At 52.0% G+C, this 15,017-nt stretch overlaps 5 protein-coding genes across 5 annotated transcripts; 1 reads left to right on the top strand and 4 right to left on the bottom strand.

The window, feature by feature from the left end:
• Positions 1 to 24: 24 nt before the first annotated feature.
• BJX68DRAFT_129594 (putative C6 transcription factor) lies at positions 25 to 2,577 on the bottom strand. Its single transcript, XM_071036278.1, has 7 exons — positions 2,453 to 2,577; positions 2,374 to 2,397; positions 2,189 to 2,310; positions 1,378 to 2,143; positions 896 to 1,327; positions 609 to 850; positions 25 to 552 (listed from the first exon to the last, which is right to left on the bottom strand). The coding sequence occupies exons 1-7, from the start codon at positions 2,510 to 2,512 to the stop codon at positions 60 to 62; spliced, it is 2,139 nt and encodes a 712-aa protein (XP_070897006.1). The 5' UTR covers positions 2,513 to 2,577; the 3' UTR covers positions 25 to 59.
• Positions 2,578 to 2,691: 114 nt separating this feature from the next.
• BJX68DRAFT_129571 (uncharacterized protein) lies at positions 2,692 to 5,154 on the bottom strand. Its single transcript, XM_071036277.1, has 2 exons — positions 5,074 to 5,154; positions 2,692 to 4,950 (listed from the first exon to the last, which is right to left on the bottom strand). Exon 2 carries the CDS (start codon positions 4,887 to 4,889, stop codon positions 2,967 to 2,969), a length of 1,923 nt encoding a protein of 640 aa, XP_070897005.1. The 5' UTR covers positions 4,890 to 4,950; positions 5,074 to 5,154; the 3' UTR covers positions 2,692 to 2,966.
• Positions 5,155 to 6,149: 995 nt separating this feature from the next.
• On the top strand, positions 6,150 to 8,298 carry BJX68DRAFT_277227 (SNARE domain protein; the record flags this gene model as incomplete). Its single annotated transcript, XM_071048289.1, has 3 exons — positions 6,150 to 7,051; positions 7,485 to 8,131; positions 8,222 to 8,298. 3 exons carry the CDS (start codon positions 6,150 to 6,152, stop codon positions 8,296 to 8,298), a joined length of 1,626 nt encoding a protein of 541 aa, XP_070897004.1.
• Positions 8,109 to 9,728, bottom strand: BJX68DRAFT_241492 (histone chaperone napB). Its single transcript, XM_071040847.1, has 3 exons — positions 9,427 to 9,728; positions 8,509 to 9,333; positions 8,109 to 8,454 (listed from the first exon to the last, which is right to left on the bottom strand). The coding sequence occupies exons 1-3, from the start codon at positions 9,539 to 9,541 to the stop codon at positions 8,348 to 8,350; spliced, it is 1,047 nt and encodes a 348-aa protein (XP_070897003.1). The 5' UTR covers positions 9,542 to 9,728; the 3' UTR covers positions 8,109 to 8,347.
• Positions 9,729 to 12,788: 3,060 nt separating this feature from the next.
• BJX68DRAFT_129489 (NmrA family NAD(P)-binding protein) lies at positions 12,789 to 14,138 on the bottom strand. Its single transcript, XM_071036274.1, has 2 exons — positions 13,281 to 14,138; positions 12,789 to 13,224 (listed from the first exon to the last, which is right to left on the bottom strand). The coding sequence occupies exons 1-2, from the start codon at positions 13,922 to 13,924 to the stop codon at positions 12,810 to 12,812; spliced, it is 1,059 nt and encodes a 352-aa protein (XP_070897002.1). The 5' UTR covers positions 13,925 to 14,138; the 3' UTR covers positions 12,789 to 12,809.
• Positions 14,139 to 15,017: the final 879 nt, after the last annotated feature.

Here is a 15,017-nt window from a genome sequence, read left to right as displayed (position 1 = left end):
TTGCGGGATGGGTATAAATATCAAGGCCATCTAAGCAACTATGCATCTTCCGCTTCGCGCTAGCCGAGATGGGGCTGATTGAACATCGGTATATCCTCCTCCAGCAGGCCCATCATGTACTGGTTTCCTGAGAACCAATTTCCTAGTTGTGTCATGTGCTGCACCGGTTGATTCATGGTGTGTGCCTCCGGATATCTCAAGTCTCCAGACATTGTGCCAGGTACAGGGGCTGTAGCCCACCGTGCATCGCCCTCGTCGGCGAGAGGAGCCAGGCCAAGAGCACTGAGGTAGGTATCGAACTCGTGGCCGACCGACGCGAGAGCTTGGCCCTCTTGTTTCTGACTCTCCGCTTTGGCCTCGATATACAGCCGCGCGACATTGCTAAGGGCCTGGCAGAGCCTGTGAAGCTTGGCAATAGCAGTTGAGAGGGGACAGTTTGGTTCTAGAGAGACCACGAAGTCATCGAGCAGATCCAAATCTCCCCAGGAGGAGACCTCGATCGCATGGCAGAATAGGACAATAAACGGAACGAATGGCGAGTATAAAATAGACCTGAAAGCGTTAGACCTTGTCGTTTCAAAATCTTTACAGCGCTTTGGGCTAATTACCAATGCAGATACGACAGCTTTGTGGCTGGTGTGGCCTCCTTCAGAACTGCCATGCACGATTTGTGCGACTGGAGAGCATTCCTAGCAGATTGAATGCACTCGTTGATAAACGTGCCCGTGGCACCTGCCTGTGGTGGGATGGCTCGGTAGATCAAAGTCAGTGTCGAATATCGGCAAACTTCGTCACATTGGATGTATATCGATTCGACGCGATTCATGTTATTCAGAAGGGGGTATATCTTCTGCCTATTGTTAGATTCATCATAAAAAGGAGAGCAAACACTGACCTCGAATGGGTACATAACATCATCCTGCATTCTGGCAGCCAAGCTGCGAGCCTCTGCCATTCTGAACTTCGGGTCCTGGCGAAGGGCAGCAGGGCTGTACAGTTTTTCGTAAACCAAACCCTGAATCCTTGCCAACTGCACCCACAGACCGAAGGCAGTTATCCATGGTTCGCCCACATCGGTCGGTTCGAAATTCGATGGTAAATCAATGTCGTAGTCTGGAATTGTTGGAGCTCTTCCTAGTCGCAGTGAGAGCGCTCGGTCCATGCAGTAGATTGACCAGAAAACAGCTAGTCTACGCTCTTTCTCCTTCGCGCTGGTACCTTCCAGCGATGACTTTCGGTGAAAGTCCAATGCCTGGCACAGTCGTGACGCAGTCGATGTCAGAGTAAATGCGAAGGAAGGCTTAGAAATCTCAATAGCATGCGATGCCTGCTGCAGTCAGAGAGCGTTCAATTGATACCGATGACAAGGCTACTCACACCCATGGTTAAAGCCTCAATAGAGTCCGGGGTGGCGGGCATCAAAAGGTGCAGGTTCGCCAGCGTCTTGTCGAGATTACCTTTGCACATAGCAACATATCTTTGGTACTCTTCTTGCACGGCGGGATCCTCGCTCATGAAGCTAGCTGCACCGAAGAGTTGATATAGGCCTCCGTTCGCCACGATGAATGTCGCATCAGAATAATCCTCGGTAGCAAAGTACACTTCACGGCACTTTTCGGTGAGGCGATCAAAGGGAATGAAGGGACAATATGATTGCAAAGCATTTCCATAATTCTCTCTGGCTTTGCGGAGCAACGGAAGAACAACATGGATCGGAGGCATGGACATTTCTCCCAAGTTACAGCCAGAGAGCGGCTTCTGTTTCGAGCGAGCAGAAGAAGAGGCATTATTATCCTGGATGCTGACAAGCTGCTTGAGAGTCGCAACCGCGGCATTGACCTTGGAAGAAACAGACATCTGCACCGGGCTGCGAGAGACTGCCGTCTCCAGGAATTTGCTCGCATAAGCCGACTGGGTGGCCATCACTCCGTCCAGCCCAGTCTTGGACTCTTGCTGATCCATTGCTTCGGTTGGATCGGAGTTATAATCGTGGGCACTTGGGCTGATGTGTCTTGAGACTGGTGTCGCCTGAGCACAAGAGTGAGCGCCCGCATTCGAGCTCGAGCCCAAGCCCGCCTTGAGTTCGCGGAGGATCTGCTCAATGCCGCCCAAGCGCTCACCGATGTCATCAATCTTTCGTTCACTAGAGGGGTCAGTCCCCGCTCGAAAAAGTCAAAGGGGGACGCACTATTCGTTGGAGATCAGGACGCGTTTCCGCGGCTCCCGGGGTTTCTGGCCTGCCCCTGTCGAACTACATATAATCTTCGAGGTGCGACAGTTGGAGCAAGGGGACCGTTTATCACATCGGATCTAGCCATACGATTCGTTTAGCAGGCGCCGCAAGCACAATGGCATTTACGGTGATGGATTCACCTTTCGTTGGCGGCATTGGTCGCACTGTTTGAGATCAGAAGGCTGCCACATTCCGCTCAGTCAGAGTTGTGATACTTACCGCACGTCGGACGATGGAGTCCTTACTATCGCTATCGGGACCTTCCTTGTCCATTTTCATCGATATATCGGCTATTATGCGAGTTTGCCAATGGAATGCGGGTACTAGAGGCTGTCTTGTGAAGCCTTGGGTGAGTAAGGGGAGACTTGTCAGAGTGGACGATTTCCCTTTGTCGGAAGAAACGCATCCCGCGGCCGCCGAACGCCAAGACCTCAAGGTTGTACGAACTAGAAATTTTCTCTGTGGATGTGTTGCACAGCAGAAGGATGTAGCCAATCTCAGGCTTCATACTTGTACTCTGGGCTTTTGTCTCTTGTGTTCATGTCTATTTTAATCCATCTCGAGTTGAGGAGGAAAGGCTGTTCTGTTGGCAAACGGGACCCACAGCAGTGTGGATATATACTGCGAATCCGACCATCTATATACTCTCTAAAATTCTCTAAAATTTCCATGACAGCCGGCAAAAGCGACGAATCTAACGCATATCTCATGGACTCGTTATATTAGGACAGAATCATTTCTTGATCCCAATGACAGCCAAGTTCCGGGGACTTAGGCCATAGTCGAACACCGGTTCCACCCAACACTCCTTGACGCAGTCTTGTTCACGCAGATATTGCCATCGATCAACGACAATGATGGCTTCGGCCACTGCAGCGCTGAAAGCCATCAGGGTCCAGGTCACGCTGAGTCTCTTCTTCGACGGCCAATAGTCATGAGCGTAACGGTCGAGTTCCTCGTCAGTAATTTCAGCCATTCCGTCCTGCACTTTCTGGCCATAAACCGGATCCCGGCTCAGTTTGACAATCGCAGCGCGGATGTATGCCTGGAAAGAAGTAAAGGCCGCCTTGCGCAGGGACCCGACAATGAGAGGATTCCCTGCAACCTCCATTTGATTGGGGTCGTCACTATAGAGTTCTTCGGGAATGTTGGGCTTCGGTATGACACCACGGTCAACCAGTACGCGCTGAAGAAGAGTGCGGTAATAGTGACGGGTGAAGAAGTCTTCTGCGCCTTCTCGGTCCCAGTTGTATGGAGCTTGGACGGCCATTGATCTGGCGGTGATGTTCATCTTGACACCAGTCCCGCTGCTGTGCTCATATTCTTCCAAGCGCTTCGACATTGGAAATCCATGCGAATCATACGCGGCGGCATCTCGGGACAATCGTGGGTGCATAGTCCGTAGGATGGGCATCTTGTATGTAGCAGGTCCCAGGCGCTCAGTCATCAGGTTGTAGCAGCACCCGATCATGGCAATAGCCTTGACTGAAGGGTTAAGTACCAAAGCTCGAACTCCATGGTGCAAAAGATTGCCGCAAGAATGCAATGAAACAACCATGACATTGGGATCCTGATTTTCTTCGATGGAGTCTGTTGTGTCGGCCGTATTTGTGCTAGTGGGCGCGGCGACAACATTCTTGATGATAGGCTCCAAATAGCCATCCTTGATTTCGTGTTCAATGTAGTCCATGGCTCCTCGGGGAGTGTTCAACGTGCCCGTACTTGTGACACGTTTTTGAGTTTCCTTATGCTGTTGTGGAAAAGACCCGAGTTCATCAGACGTCACGCTAATATCGCGGAATATACTAATCTCAGCAATGCCCTCTTCTTCATCTTCGTCTCTCCTTTGCGTTCCCTCTGAATTGGGCCCGCCTGTCTCTGGCGCGACCTGGGAAATGGAACCTGATATCTCTGCGGCAGGCGATTCCGTGTCTTCACACGTCTTGCATTTCTCTTCCTTCTTGTTGTACATCCGTACCTTTTTCTTCTCCGCCAGCTGTGCATAGACATCCATGCGGTTAGCCCCGTTTATGAACTGGTGTTTGCGCTCTATAGCAACAATATGCTTGTTGTATGGAGGACTGGCCAGTGTACGCCCAAGGTAGCTCTGACCAGACCCAAAATCCACAATATGCGTTATATCCTGCCCCCGCTCTTTTTGAACGGTGTTACACAGCGAGTTGACATATTTGGAAAAGTGCGCGACTTCATGGTGCTTCTTGACCTTCATACCAACAGCAATGCGCCTAGGTATAGTGGCTTCTCCTGACTCGGGCGTAAAGTCCCTACGCAAAGTAAGTCGCCGGACATTGTAGATGTAGTCTAGCAGAGAGAGTGGAGGGAGAGCGGCTACTCCTTTCCACTCGTGCGCAGCAGCATTTCCTTGCTTGTGTGCAGCGAAAAATGGTTCGATATCCTCCCGCAGCATCAGGTCTATGATGTCCCCGATCTCATGCTGTTCGAAGAAGGCTCTCCAGTCTTCGGGCAGAAGCGTGGTATACAGGTCGGGCTCACGTGTCAGGAAATCCAGCATGTGTATACCTCCGCAGAGGTGCCTGAAGAGGTCAGATGACGTTGCAAAAGACAGCAAGGCTTCAACGTAAGCATCTGGATCAGTCCACTCTTTTGGTAGTGGGAGGCTCCTTGTGCCGGACATATTGGCTCTTCTTTGTCCGTTGGGTAGGACTGCAGTGCGAAAGTCGAGAGTTTATCCGGTGCTGGAGTCCAAAAATATCATCAGATGACTCTTGATTTTGACAAACTGTATATCCAATGAACGTAGTATCAAGAGGAGTAATCAAACATCAGCCAACCCAAGCCGGCCTTATGGAAGCACTCACGAAAAGCGTTGGCGGAAATCTCATCCCAAAAAAAATCTGGGCTTGGCGGAAGCGGTTTTCTGGTGGGGTAAAATTCGGCGCAGTCTGGGCTTTGGGCGCCGCTCTGGGGACTGCGGAGGCCGTTCCCTAACCTTCATCTTCCCCAGCACAGCTCCTCACCTCCTGACCTCCTGATCTCCTGAACGGCCGGACAATTTCTGGACTCCGATTTCATAGAGACATGCTTACGCAAACTCGAATTTGATATCACGAACCAGTCCGTTCCTGGCGGTGTGTTCTGGCCGCAATCGCACCATCTCAATCGCCACTAGTAGGGCGACGCTATTGGCGAAGCGAATAACTAGTGGTCCAGGGCAACTGCTGATCTTATTTATAGTAGACCACTCACAGGTTTTCCACGTCTCTGCCATCAGGCTATCGCGGCAGATGCCTCTCCTCCGTGCAACCTGGGCGTCAAATTTGACCCTCCCTCTCGCTCCTCAATCAACGCTAGTTTGCGCGGCATCATGGCACGTCCCTCGGTTCTGCAGGGAGACGGACAGACGGCGAGGGATGATTCGACTCCACGTAAGCTATATAACCGGATGATACCGCCTATTAGGACTTGGTCCTGCACCCTGCATACTCGGGCTCTTCGTGCAGCGTAGGGAGGGCAGACGATTCGGCCAACGCGTCATACCGTTGCACATGATACCTCCTATCCCTATCGTACACTAGATACTCTCTGAGAACTCTTCGAAATTGTGGTCGTCACCTTCAAGAAGAAAGACAGCATCTTACTAAGAGCCCTTCGATGGACCATTTTGCCTTGTACCCCCAGAACGCAATGCAAGTTGGATGATATCGAAATGATGGTGAGTGTCACAGTGACTGCCAAGGGAAAGAGGCACGCGACACTGACTTGGCTTGTTTCCCAGAGAACAAAGCAAAGCACTCTACCATTCGGTTTCATCGCCGACATCCTCTTCCAGTTTATCGTCAACGGCGATGCGAGCACCGTACTAAGTCTCTGTCTACTCAACAAGGCGACATACGATACAATCAAGCTTCTAGAGCCACACATCTGTAGATGGTTCATGCGTCTCCATGGCATCGACGCATTCGATCCAGTACTCACCATAAACCCATTAACCGGAAGGCAGAATGATCTGACGGTGCACACTCTGGTGCGGTTTCTCTATCGCCATGAGCTCGCGCGACGATTGTCCACTGATATTATCCCCTCCGTATGGGGTCCGTTCTTCAAAGATGACAAGGTGGAGATGAACTTTGAGGCAGAGCTCAAGCTGGCCAAACGTTTGGAACGTGGACTATTCGTGCTCTTTCACATGTCCGATATCTCCCGTGCCATCGAACAGGAGAAGCATCAAAAGCCATCGCTACCTTCCATGGTGACAAAACGACTTGTTATCCTTGCCAGAATGCTAGACGAATACAGCGAGTTCCCGATTGAAGAGCGAAAGCCGTTGTCTTTCGAGGAGCATACGAAGCATGTCTATACCGTTGTGAAATGGGGCTACACCGAAGCCGAAATCGGGAAAAAGCGACTCGAGTTCCGAAGCTACCTTGATGACCAAACGGAGATCGCCTTCCACTGCGTCGTGCGTATGCTACGCGAACTGCTTGAGCGGATGCTTCTGCGCCACGGCCCAAAATACTGGCACCGGGACACCAGAAACGAGCAGAGCGTGCTCTCCTGGTTTCTCCTAAACCAACCACCACATACCCTAGAAAAGCTGCTTCTCAGTCCCCAAGACAACTGCTGCCATTTCGATGGGCAGTCGATGTCCGACTCGAGGAAATGCTGTTTCTCCGACCCGCTGGACGATTATTGGAACGCATGGAAGGATGTGCCGGAGCTAGGGTGCGTCGAGTGCGATTGTAAGCGACGTGTCAGAAGCTGGAGCGTAAAGCCAACATTGATGGACGCGAGAGGGCGAGACTTCAATCGTGCTGCGGAGCGGTATCTGAAGGAGATGTGGAGTCAGCGGCACGTTGGCCTCCATCAGGCATTTCCAATGAGTGTTTTCGCAACTGTGCTCTGAGGTTCGATGGGAGCAAAGGCGTCAGTTAGAATAATGGAGCACTCCGTATAACATAGAGCGAGAGTAAAGGTCAAAACAGGCTGTGGCCCATCGATGTAGCTTATCTTGGCGGCCTCACCGCTAGCAAGACCGCCCGGCTCGTCCCTTCCCGTCATCAACAGTACTGCATCCTCTCCCCAACCCATCAACATCATAAACTAATCAGCAAATCCCTTGTTTTCAGCTTTGCTTTGTTCCGAGATACCCCTAGACTACAATAATGGATCACATGGATCCCTTCCTCCAAGTCCAAGCGTAAGCCGCCCTCTCCACCCCCGCCAATCCTCCGCATAACCAGACCAAACCAGCTGACGTATCCATCACCAGCGAGGTCCTCTCAACCCTCAACACAACACGCCCCCTCTTCTCCTCCTACCTCCGCATCCGCTCGCTCGCCAAATCCCCCTCAAATCCCGAACTCCAGCAATCGCGCTCCGAACTCGAAACAACCCTCACAGACCTCACCGCGGACCTCGACGACCTCGTCGAGAGCGTCCGCGCCGTCGAGCAAGACCCCTACCGCTATGGCCTGGAATTAGAAGAGGTGCAGCGCCGCCGCCAACTCGTCGGCGATGTCGGGGCCGAGATTGAGAATATGAGGCAGGAGTTGCACAAGGTTGTTGCGAGGTCGGATGCCCATGCGCATGCTGCTCCGGTGGGAGGTCCAGGCTCAGGAGGACTGCCGAATCCGGCGGAGTTTGATAGTCTTGCGTCGCCTGGGGAAGGCGGTGGGGACGATTACTATGCGGAGATGGAGCAGCAGAGGCAGTTGGAGCTTATGCATGAGCAGGATGAGCAGCTGGACGGGGTGTTTCGGACGGTCGGGAATCTGCGGCAGCAGGCAGATGATATGGGGAGGGAGCTGGAGGAGCAGGCGGTTATGATTGGGGAGGTGGATACGTTGGCTGATCGGGTTGGGGGGAAGCTACAGAGTGGGATGTCCAAGTTGAAGTATATCATCAGGAAGAATGAGGGTGAGTTACGCTTTCTTGATATTGGTGTTGAAGGGGGTTCATTATTCAGTGCGCATTAAGTGGTTCAACTTGCTAACCAAGGGGCTTTAGATACCGCGTCCTCATTCTGCATCGCAATCCTCATTTTCGTTCTCGTTCTGTTATTAATACTAGTCATCGCCCTGTAAATACAGTTGGCCGGTCGTGTGTTGAAATGGCATGTGTGGGAGCGACAAATCATTTCTTGGCCTTCTTGAGTGGAGGGGCCTCGTCGTCTTCGGACTCATCGTCAAACTCCTCAAGGTCGTCCTCGTCAAAGTCTGGGGCTTCTTCAAAGGATTGGACTGGAGCCGGTTAGCAACAGCCCGTGTCGTGACAACCGTCACGGCAGCACATACCATAATACTTGAGGGCGTTGGGCCAGAGGTCTTCGGCCAGAGCAATGGCCAAGTCCTGTCCTTCGGGGAACACTTCGATGGTGTCGAAATCGTCATCAACATCCTCGTCATCGTCATCGGCCTCGTCGTCGTCCACCTTTTCGCCCTTGAGAAGCTTCTCCAGCCTCTCGTTCTCCTCCTTAGTCGCAGTCGCGGACTGTTCGGCAGTCACGTCACTTCCACGGTAGCCGAAGAAGTTGAAGAAGCTGCCGCTCTGGGTCTGTCCCTGGAGAGGGTACTCATCCTCCTCGTCCTCCTCTTCGTCGTTGAGAGCCTCCACCTCGGCGAGCTTGACCACAAGCTTTTCAAACTCGGGCAGCTCATGGCGAACACCACCCTTCTTCTCGGCGTCGAACAGGTCGCACGCGGCATCGAGCAGACCCTTGGTGAGATCCATGTCCTTCTTCCAGTTGATACGAACGGGCTCCGAGACGAGACCATCCCAAGTCCTCTTCTTGCCGCTGGGAGTGGTGAGGACCTGCTTGCGCCAGTAGAACTCCTTGACCAGTGTGGTCTCGTCAAAGGCCGGGTTCTCCCCGTTGAACTCGAATGTGAAGCGGATGCTGCGCGGCTCGCCCTCGCCCTTTTCGTTGACCTCGAACCGCTCGACGTTGAGGTTCTTCAGGGACCCGAGGATCGCGGCATCGGCGGGGGTGATGTACTCGTCGATATCAGCGGGCGCATTCGACAGAACGCGGAGCCAGAAGTTGCTCTGGACCTCGGGGTGCGCAACGATCTTGGCGCGCTTCTCGAAGAGGGGACGGAAGGAGACGATGGACTGGCGCACTTGAAGCAGTCAGCAATGTACGATAAGAAGCATTTGACGAATGACAAAATGGTTTTTTTTTTCCGATTTTCGTAAGCGCGCGAACAACTTACACTGCTCAACCTCTGCGCGAACAAACTGCTGCTCCAGCACAGTGATATCCCTCTGAACCTCCTGCGGCACAACAGGCTCGCTGATGCGCTCCGCCAAATCCTGACCGCTCGACATTATGATGGGGTATATATAAGTTGAAGAAAAGTCGCGTCTGGCGTAAAAGTTGGAGTCGTCCGGCAGTCGAGATCAATTAAATACGTGGCAGAAATTGAATTAGGGGTTGATGAAGATCGAAAATCAAACAATCAATCAGTCCTAAGAATTGGACGATACTAGTAGGTGAAAAAAAAATTCTGTTGCCGCGTTGCAGAACCTTAGTAAGGTCCGGATTTCGTCACTCAATTTCCCATTCGGTTTCGTCCAAGAAGGTAAAGCTCCGAGCTGCAGGCGGCGAAGCGGCCACTTGCGACGATGGAGGCTTGTGGCTGGCTGGCTGGAGCTTCAAGGCGGAGAAGGACTGAGAGTCAGCGAAGAGGTGAGCTAACTACCGGATGAGGGAGAAAGCTCATGCTGCTTTAGTGTCGCTGGAAGGGAAGAGTAGGGCGGCGGCTCACCACGATGGTCACTCGGGATATTTGAGGAATCCATAGGACTTGGTAAGTGAATAGGGTCAAATGTGTTCCTACAAAGTTGTGTGTTCTCTTTGAAGTAACTATCTTACTTAAGAGTCTGTACTCTCCACGAATTCCATACAAACTAAGCTTGGGTGACCTACGATTGTTCAACTCTAGAGCCGCCGTCCAACGAAAACAAAAACAATAGAACTTCAATGACTTGAACGCCAATTACTCCATATTCTACAGTACTGTGCAGCATTGGCCAATAGTCAAGGTAATGCTTCTGCTCCTAGGATGACATTCGTATTTCCACGCGACACACTCCTACTCTCCAAACCCCCAGACTATACTCTATAAACTTACCGATGGCAACCCAGCGCATACTAGGAGAATGGCGTCCGCCTCTTTCTACCCTACTAAACAATCTCACCGAGTGAATCAAGAGGTTGTTGGTGCTCTCCTGGCCGTCAGTATGGCCAAGATGGATATTGTATGGTATACTACCGACGGTACACTGTCCTTCATCTAGAAGCGCATCCTAAAAGCGATAAGATAGCTGAGGAAATTGAGACAAGGATAGAACCTCGCGAGCTGCAGAATGACATCAGAGAACAGTATTGTTATACCCACGGGAGACAAGATATCCTGCTTGATTCGACGGCCTCATCTTTCAAAATCCATTCTCAAACATGTCATCTCTCAAGCGCGAGGAATCGGACGAAACGCATAGGACGTAGATAGCACCGGTATATTCTAGTCGATACTGTCGCAAAACATACTCAAAGCCTCTCTTCACCCACCGACACATCTCAAAGCATACAGAGCATATAGAGCAGAGTCCCCAGTGGTATTGAAGATCCAACCCAACCACATTCCCCCGGCCATGCAACAATTTCCAACTTGAGCCACCATCCGGCGACTCGCGCTCTCCACTCCCCACACCACCGCTAATACTCCATCAATGAGATCGTCTACCAAGAGATCGAGAAAAAGCAAAACACCAGCCCATCGGCCATCCTTACCCGTAACCTACACCGTGCCACCGGGCCCCAAGAGAAGTTAGACTGTGGGGAATGGGGATCTTATCTTTTCCCCGCGCAGGTCCGTAGACCAGGAAGTAAGAGTGTCTTCAACTCCGCGGGATAGCAAAGAGGCTGACTATACATAAGGTAAGCCGTATCCTTATCCTTATCGGTCTCTTGCGCTCCCCATCTATGATTCCTCGCAGTAGTGGCCTTGCCACTCGCCACCTTCCTCTCCTACCCCGGACCCATACCCGCAAGACAAGCCAGCGCCGGTCTAGATCCATTCCATATTCCTTTTGCTCGGTAGACAACCCCCTTCGCTGCTCTGCGGACGAACGCCTCCACTGTGGCACATCTCCGGACGTGGAATCCACTCATTAAAGTGCGAGGCTAGAGGAACTTAGATTCGACTACTGTACGTAAGGTCGTAAGTTCGGAAGCCAAGTTTGTAGACGCAAATGAGGAGAAATGATGGGCGTGCGGGGGCGGGGATGGGATCGAACGGCTCCCCAGGCCGGGGGCTCATGGCACTATCTATGGCACTAATGAATGTCGGGGATACGGGTTGGTAGGTTGTTAGTAAAGTGATGATCATTCCTTACGTGCTTTAGCTTCGGGGTTTAGCGTTTAAGGCGTTAGTATGGAGTTGGGTGGGAGTTCATCTGACTTCTAAGAGGATTGTGAGGCTACCTACTTCGTTGTATAGTGGTAATGACATTGAGTTGTTACGGGGTTCAGAGCAAAGCTTTCTGGTACCGTATCTGAGTTGAGATTCATCATGGACAAAGTCTAGTATAGTATCAAAGCAAACGACTACCTGTAAAGGCAACTCCTATGCACCTTGTTTGGAAATAAGAGAATGAAAGAGGAAGAAGAAGGAAGAAGAATGCTGGTTTGAATCTGAATTGAATTCAATATCAGACAGCCACCGGCAAGATGATGGTGATAATAAAACGCCTTCAAGATGTAGATATCTCAAACGAAGAAAGCAAAAAACAATCGAGAAAATGTAGCCTCGTATTGGGCTGACCTAAAACCACAAGAGAAGAAAGAGAAGAGGTGATAGAAGATAAAAGTAACTTTTTTCGTCTCATGCTGCAAATAGAATAAGTCGTAACTGCGTTTCAACATCATCCTACATAGTAGTAGGGATCCGGATCCATCCCCCTATGCATTGATCGATGTTTGCTAGTCAAACCATTAGATAAATAGGGAGTAGTGAGAATTGTTGCTCTCAGGTAGGCCTCTGCCACAGAGAGACAGGCGCGGGGAGAGGGGGAAGCTCTCCGATATCGGAAAAGGTTGATGATAAGAAGAACGGGTGTTTTTTAATCTTGCAGGGGAGGTGATTGTTTTGTTTTTCGCTCCAATGATGATCATTTCAATGAGGTATAAACCCAAGCCAAATTCGCCATTAATGCATAACAGAGATTGCGCGATTTAGATGTCGTTTGGTTTGTGTCAGACAGCGAGGAGAAAGATAGTGCAGAGCGATTGGGTGGTGCAAGGTGGATTGATCGGGGCTGGGTTGGAATTGGAGGAGTTGAGAAAGAGAAAAAGAGGAGAAGGAGGCAGGCAAGGTGACGTTTGCTTCGTTGCGAGGGCATGCAGCCTCCCTATCGGCCAATCGCAGTCCGCGGCTCATATCAGTGCACTGATAAAGAGGCCCGTCCGTCGCTCACCGACTGACGGAACTGCGACACCACATCACCTGCAGTGTTTATTTCGCGCGGTCAGACCGAAGCGACCGAGCGAGTGAGTCGGGCAGGCTCCGGTTTCCTGGAAAAATTTCCCTCGCGATCACAGCATCCAGTCTAGCCCGTTGGCTTCTTCTTCCACGGGGAACACCTCGCATGCGTACTCTTCCATGTCGCGCCAGCCCTGCCACAGCTTCCGGGCCTCGTCCGTGACACGCTGAGAGATTACCCCTCCGGGTCCTTGCATCATTCCCGCACCGGCGCCCTTGCCATTGGCCGGGCCTAACCCCTTTGGTGATCCTGCGGCCGGACGGGAGAATTCGGGCTGAGGGAAGTAAGGTGCCTTGTAGTGGCCAAAGACAATCTCAATGGCTTCGAGCTGTTCCCGGTATCCAGGCGGGATGTTGACTTTGATTTCGATCTTGGGTGTGTGCACGTACTTTACTCGGCGGTTGAGGGCGCGCGAAAAGGCGTTGCATACTTGTACTGGCGATAACGTTTCGAATGTGAGAGCGATCCTACACGTGAGTCAGCAATCCACCACTCATCAAATCTATAGCAGGCGCAACCCTACCGATGGCCGTTCCACTTCTGAGGCCCGTCCTTGAAGATCTGCAGCAACGCCGGACCAACATCGTGCTCCGCGTCTAGCCACGGTAGCGGAATGTCCGGGTCAAAAGGCGCATGCCATTCGAAACTGCCATCCGGCATGAGCTCCATCTGGAACAGCGGGTATGGTAGACTCGTAAAGTTGTTGTTGTAGATACCGGCGTACACAAAAGTCGACGGGAGGCCCAGCTGCCGGATGTAGTTCTCCACTGTGAATTTGGGAGCCCATTGGGGCACGGCGGGGTACGGGCCGTAGAGCGAGTGGTCAGGCATGCTGCTGTAGATGTAGTGTGTGATTGTGCCCGCTCGCTTGGCGGCATCGGCCAGCGCCTTCCCAATGGCAATCTCGTCGCCGGCTTGCGACGTTGTGTTGATGAACGCGATGTTTGCTCCCTGGAACAGGGTGTCCATGAGCGGGACATTGTTCAGCAGCGGGCCCTGGATGAGTGTGACATTCGGGATAGCCTGGAGCTCGTCTGCGATGAGGCCCTTGAGCGAATGGACCTGCGCGCGTACATGGTGTCCAACGGCAGAAGCGACGCGGATGAGGGAGGCGGCTTGGCGGCCTGTCGCGTTGACGACGGCGATTGTCTTCTTTTGTTGTGTCATTCGGACCGGCGACTCTGTGTGTCTCTTCTCAGCTCAGGACAATAGGGTAGGAGACCCTCCGAAACTGTGGTGGACGAATTGAGGGGTGGTGGTGCGGTGGGAGCGAGTGTCGGAGAGATAAGGAATAGGAAAAAAAATCGATAAAAAGTTATGCGGGGTAGTGGAAGTGGACGAGGAACCGAAGCGGCGCTGGTCCTGGAGGAGGGCTCCAACGGAATCTGGAGAAAGGTCAGGTGGGAATCGGCAAGGCCTCCGTAGTGCGAGTTCAACCAGAGGAGAAATGGGTCTGCGCAGAAAAGGGCGTCGCAGCGTCGCTGGACTCCAAAGTCTGGAGAGGGCGACAGGCGCAGGTGGGGAAGGCAGAGGCACGGCGAAGAGATAAAGAAGCAGATAAGACTCACCTGCGACGAGGACAGAGGCAGCGGAATGATGTATATGAGGGCCGAACGAGCGATGATTCGATAATGCCGCAATCGCCGAAATAGATGGTGCAAGAGGAAGAAGAAATACAAACAGCAGCAGCAGCGATGATATGATCTCCGTCGTGGTGCAGCTCAGCGGGCGTGCCTCACAAGGTGCGTTTCTGTTAGCTAACCATGGATTTTATGAATAATGAGAGGATCCAGCAGCGGCGCAGGGTGGACACCAGAGGCAGGCCTTGTGATTAAGATTATGCCAGTGAAAATTCTGAAAGCTTTTTTGGACAATTCTCCAGGGCGTGGATTGTTGGGGGATCAAGACTGGTTCAAGCCTGGCACTGGTTCCGAGTCGCCGCACCGTGTCAGGTGGTCGACACCAGAGTCGACTATTAGCACTATACAACGCCAGCCGATCTCGCATCGAGTAATGGATTCCTCAGAGATCAGTAACTGCGAGGATCATCTGCACGAGCTCGTCATTGCTTTTTCTCCGATTTTATAGTCATATAGTACCCTCGGAGCCTACTACGTACGAACCCTATACAGCAAAACACTGTGCGCACCGCGCGCAAAATCTGAATCCGAAGCCCTGAAATGACGCCAGCGGAATCATAATCCAGTCAGGCCCAGACCGACGATCGCACGTCGAAATTGCAGAAGGCTCGAGAAGCTCA

This window comes from Aspergillus pseudodeflectus, assembly GCF_044049435.1.
Source record: "Aspergillus pseudodeflectus strain CBS 756.74 chromosome Unknown BJX68scaffold_34, whole genome shotgun sequence".
Taxonomy (NCBI): Eukaryota; Fungi; Ascomycota; class Eurotiomycetes; order Eurotiales; family Aspergillaceae; genus Aspergillus; species Aspergillus pseudodeflectus.
This window is presented reverse-complemented; position numbering and strand designations above follow the sequence as displayed.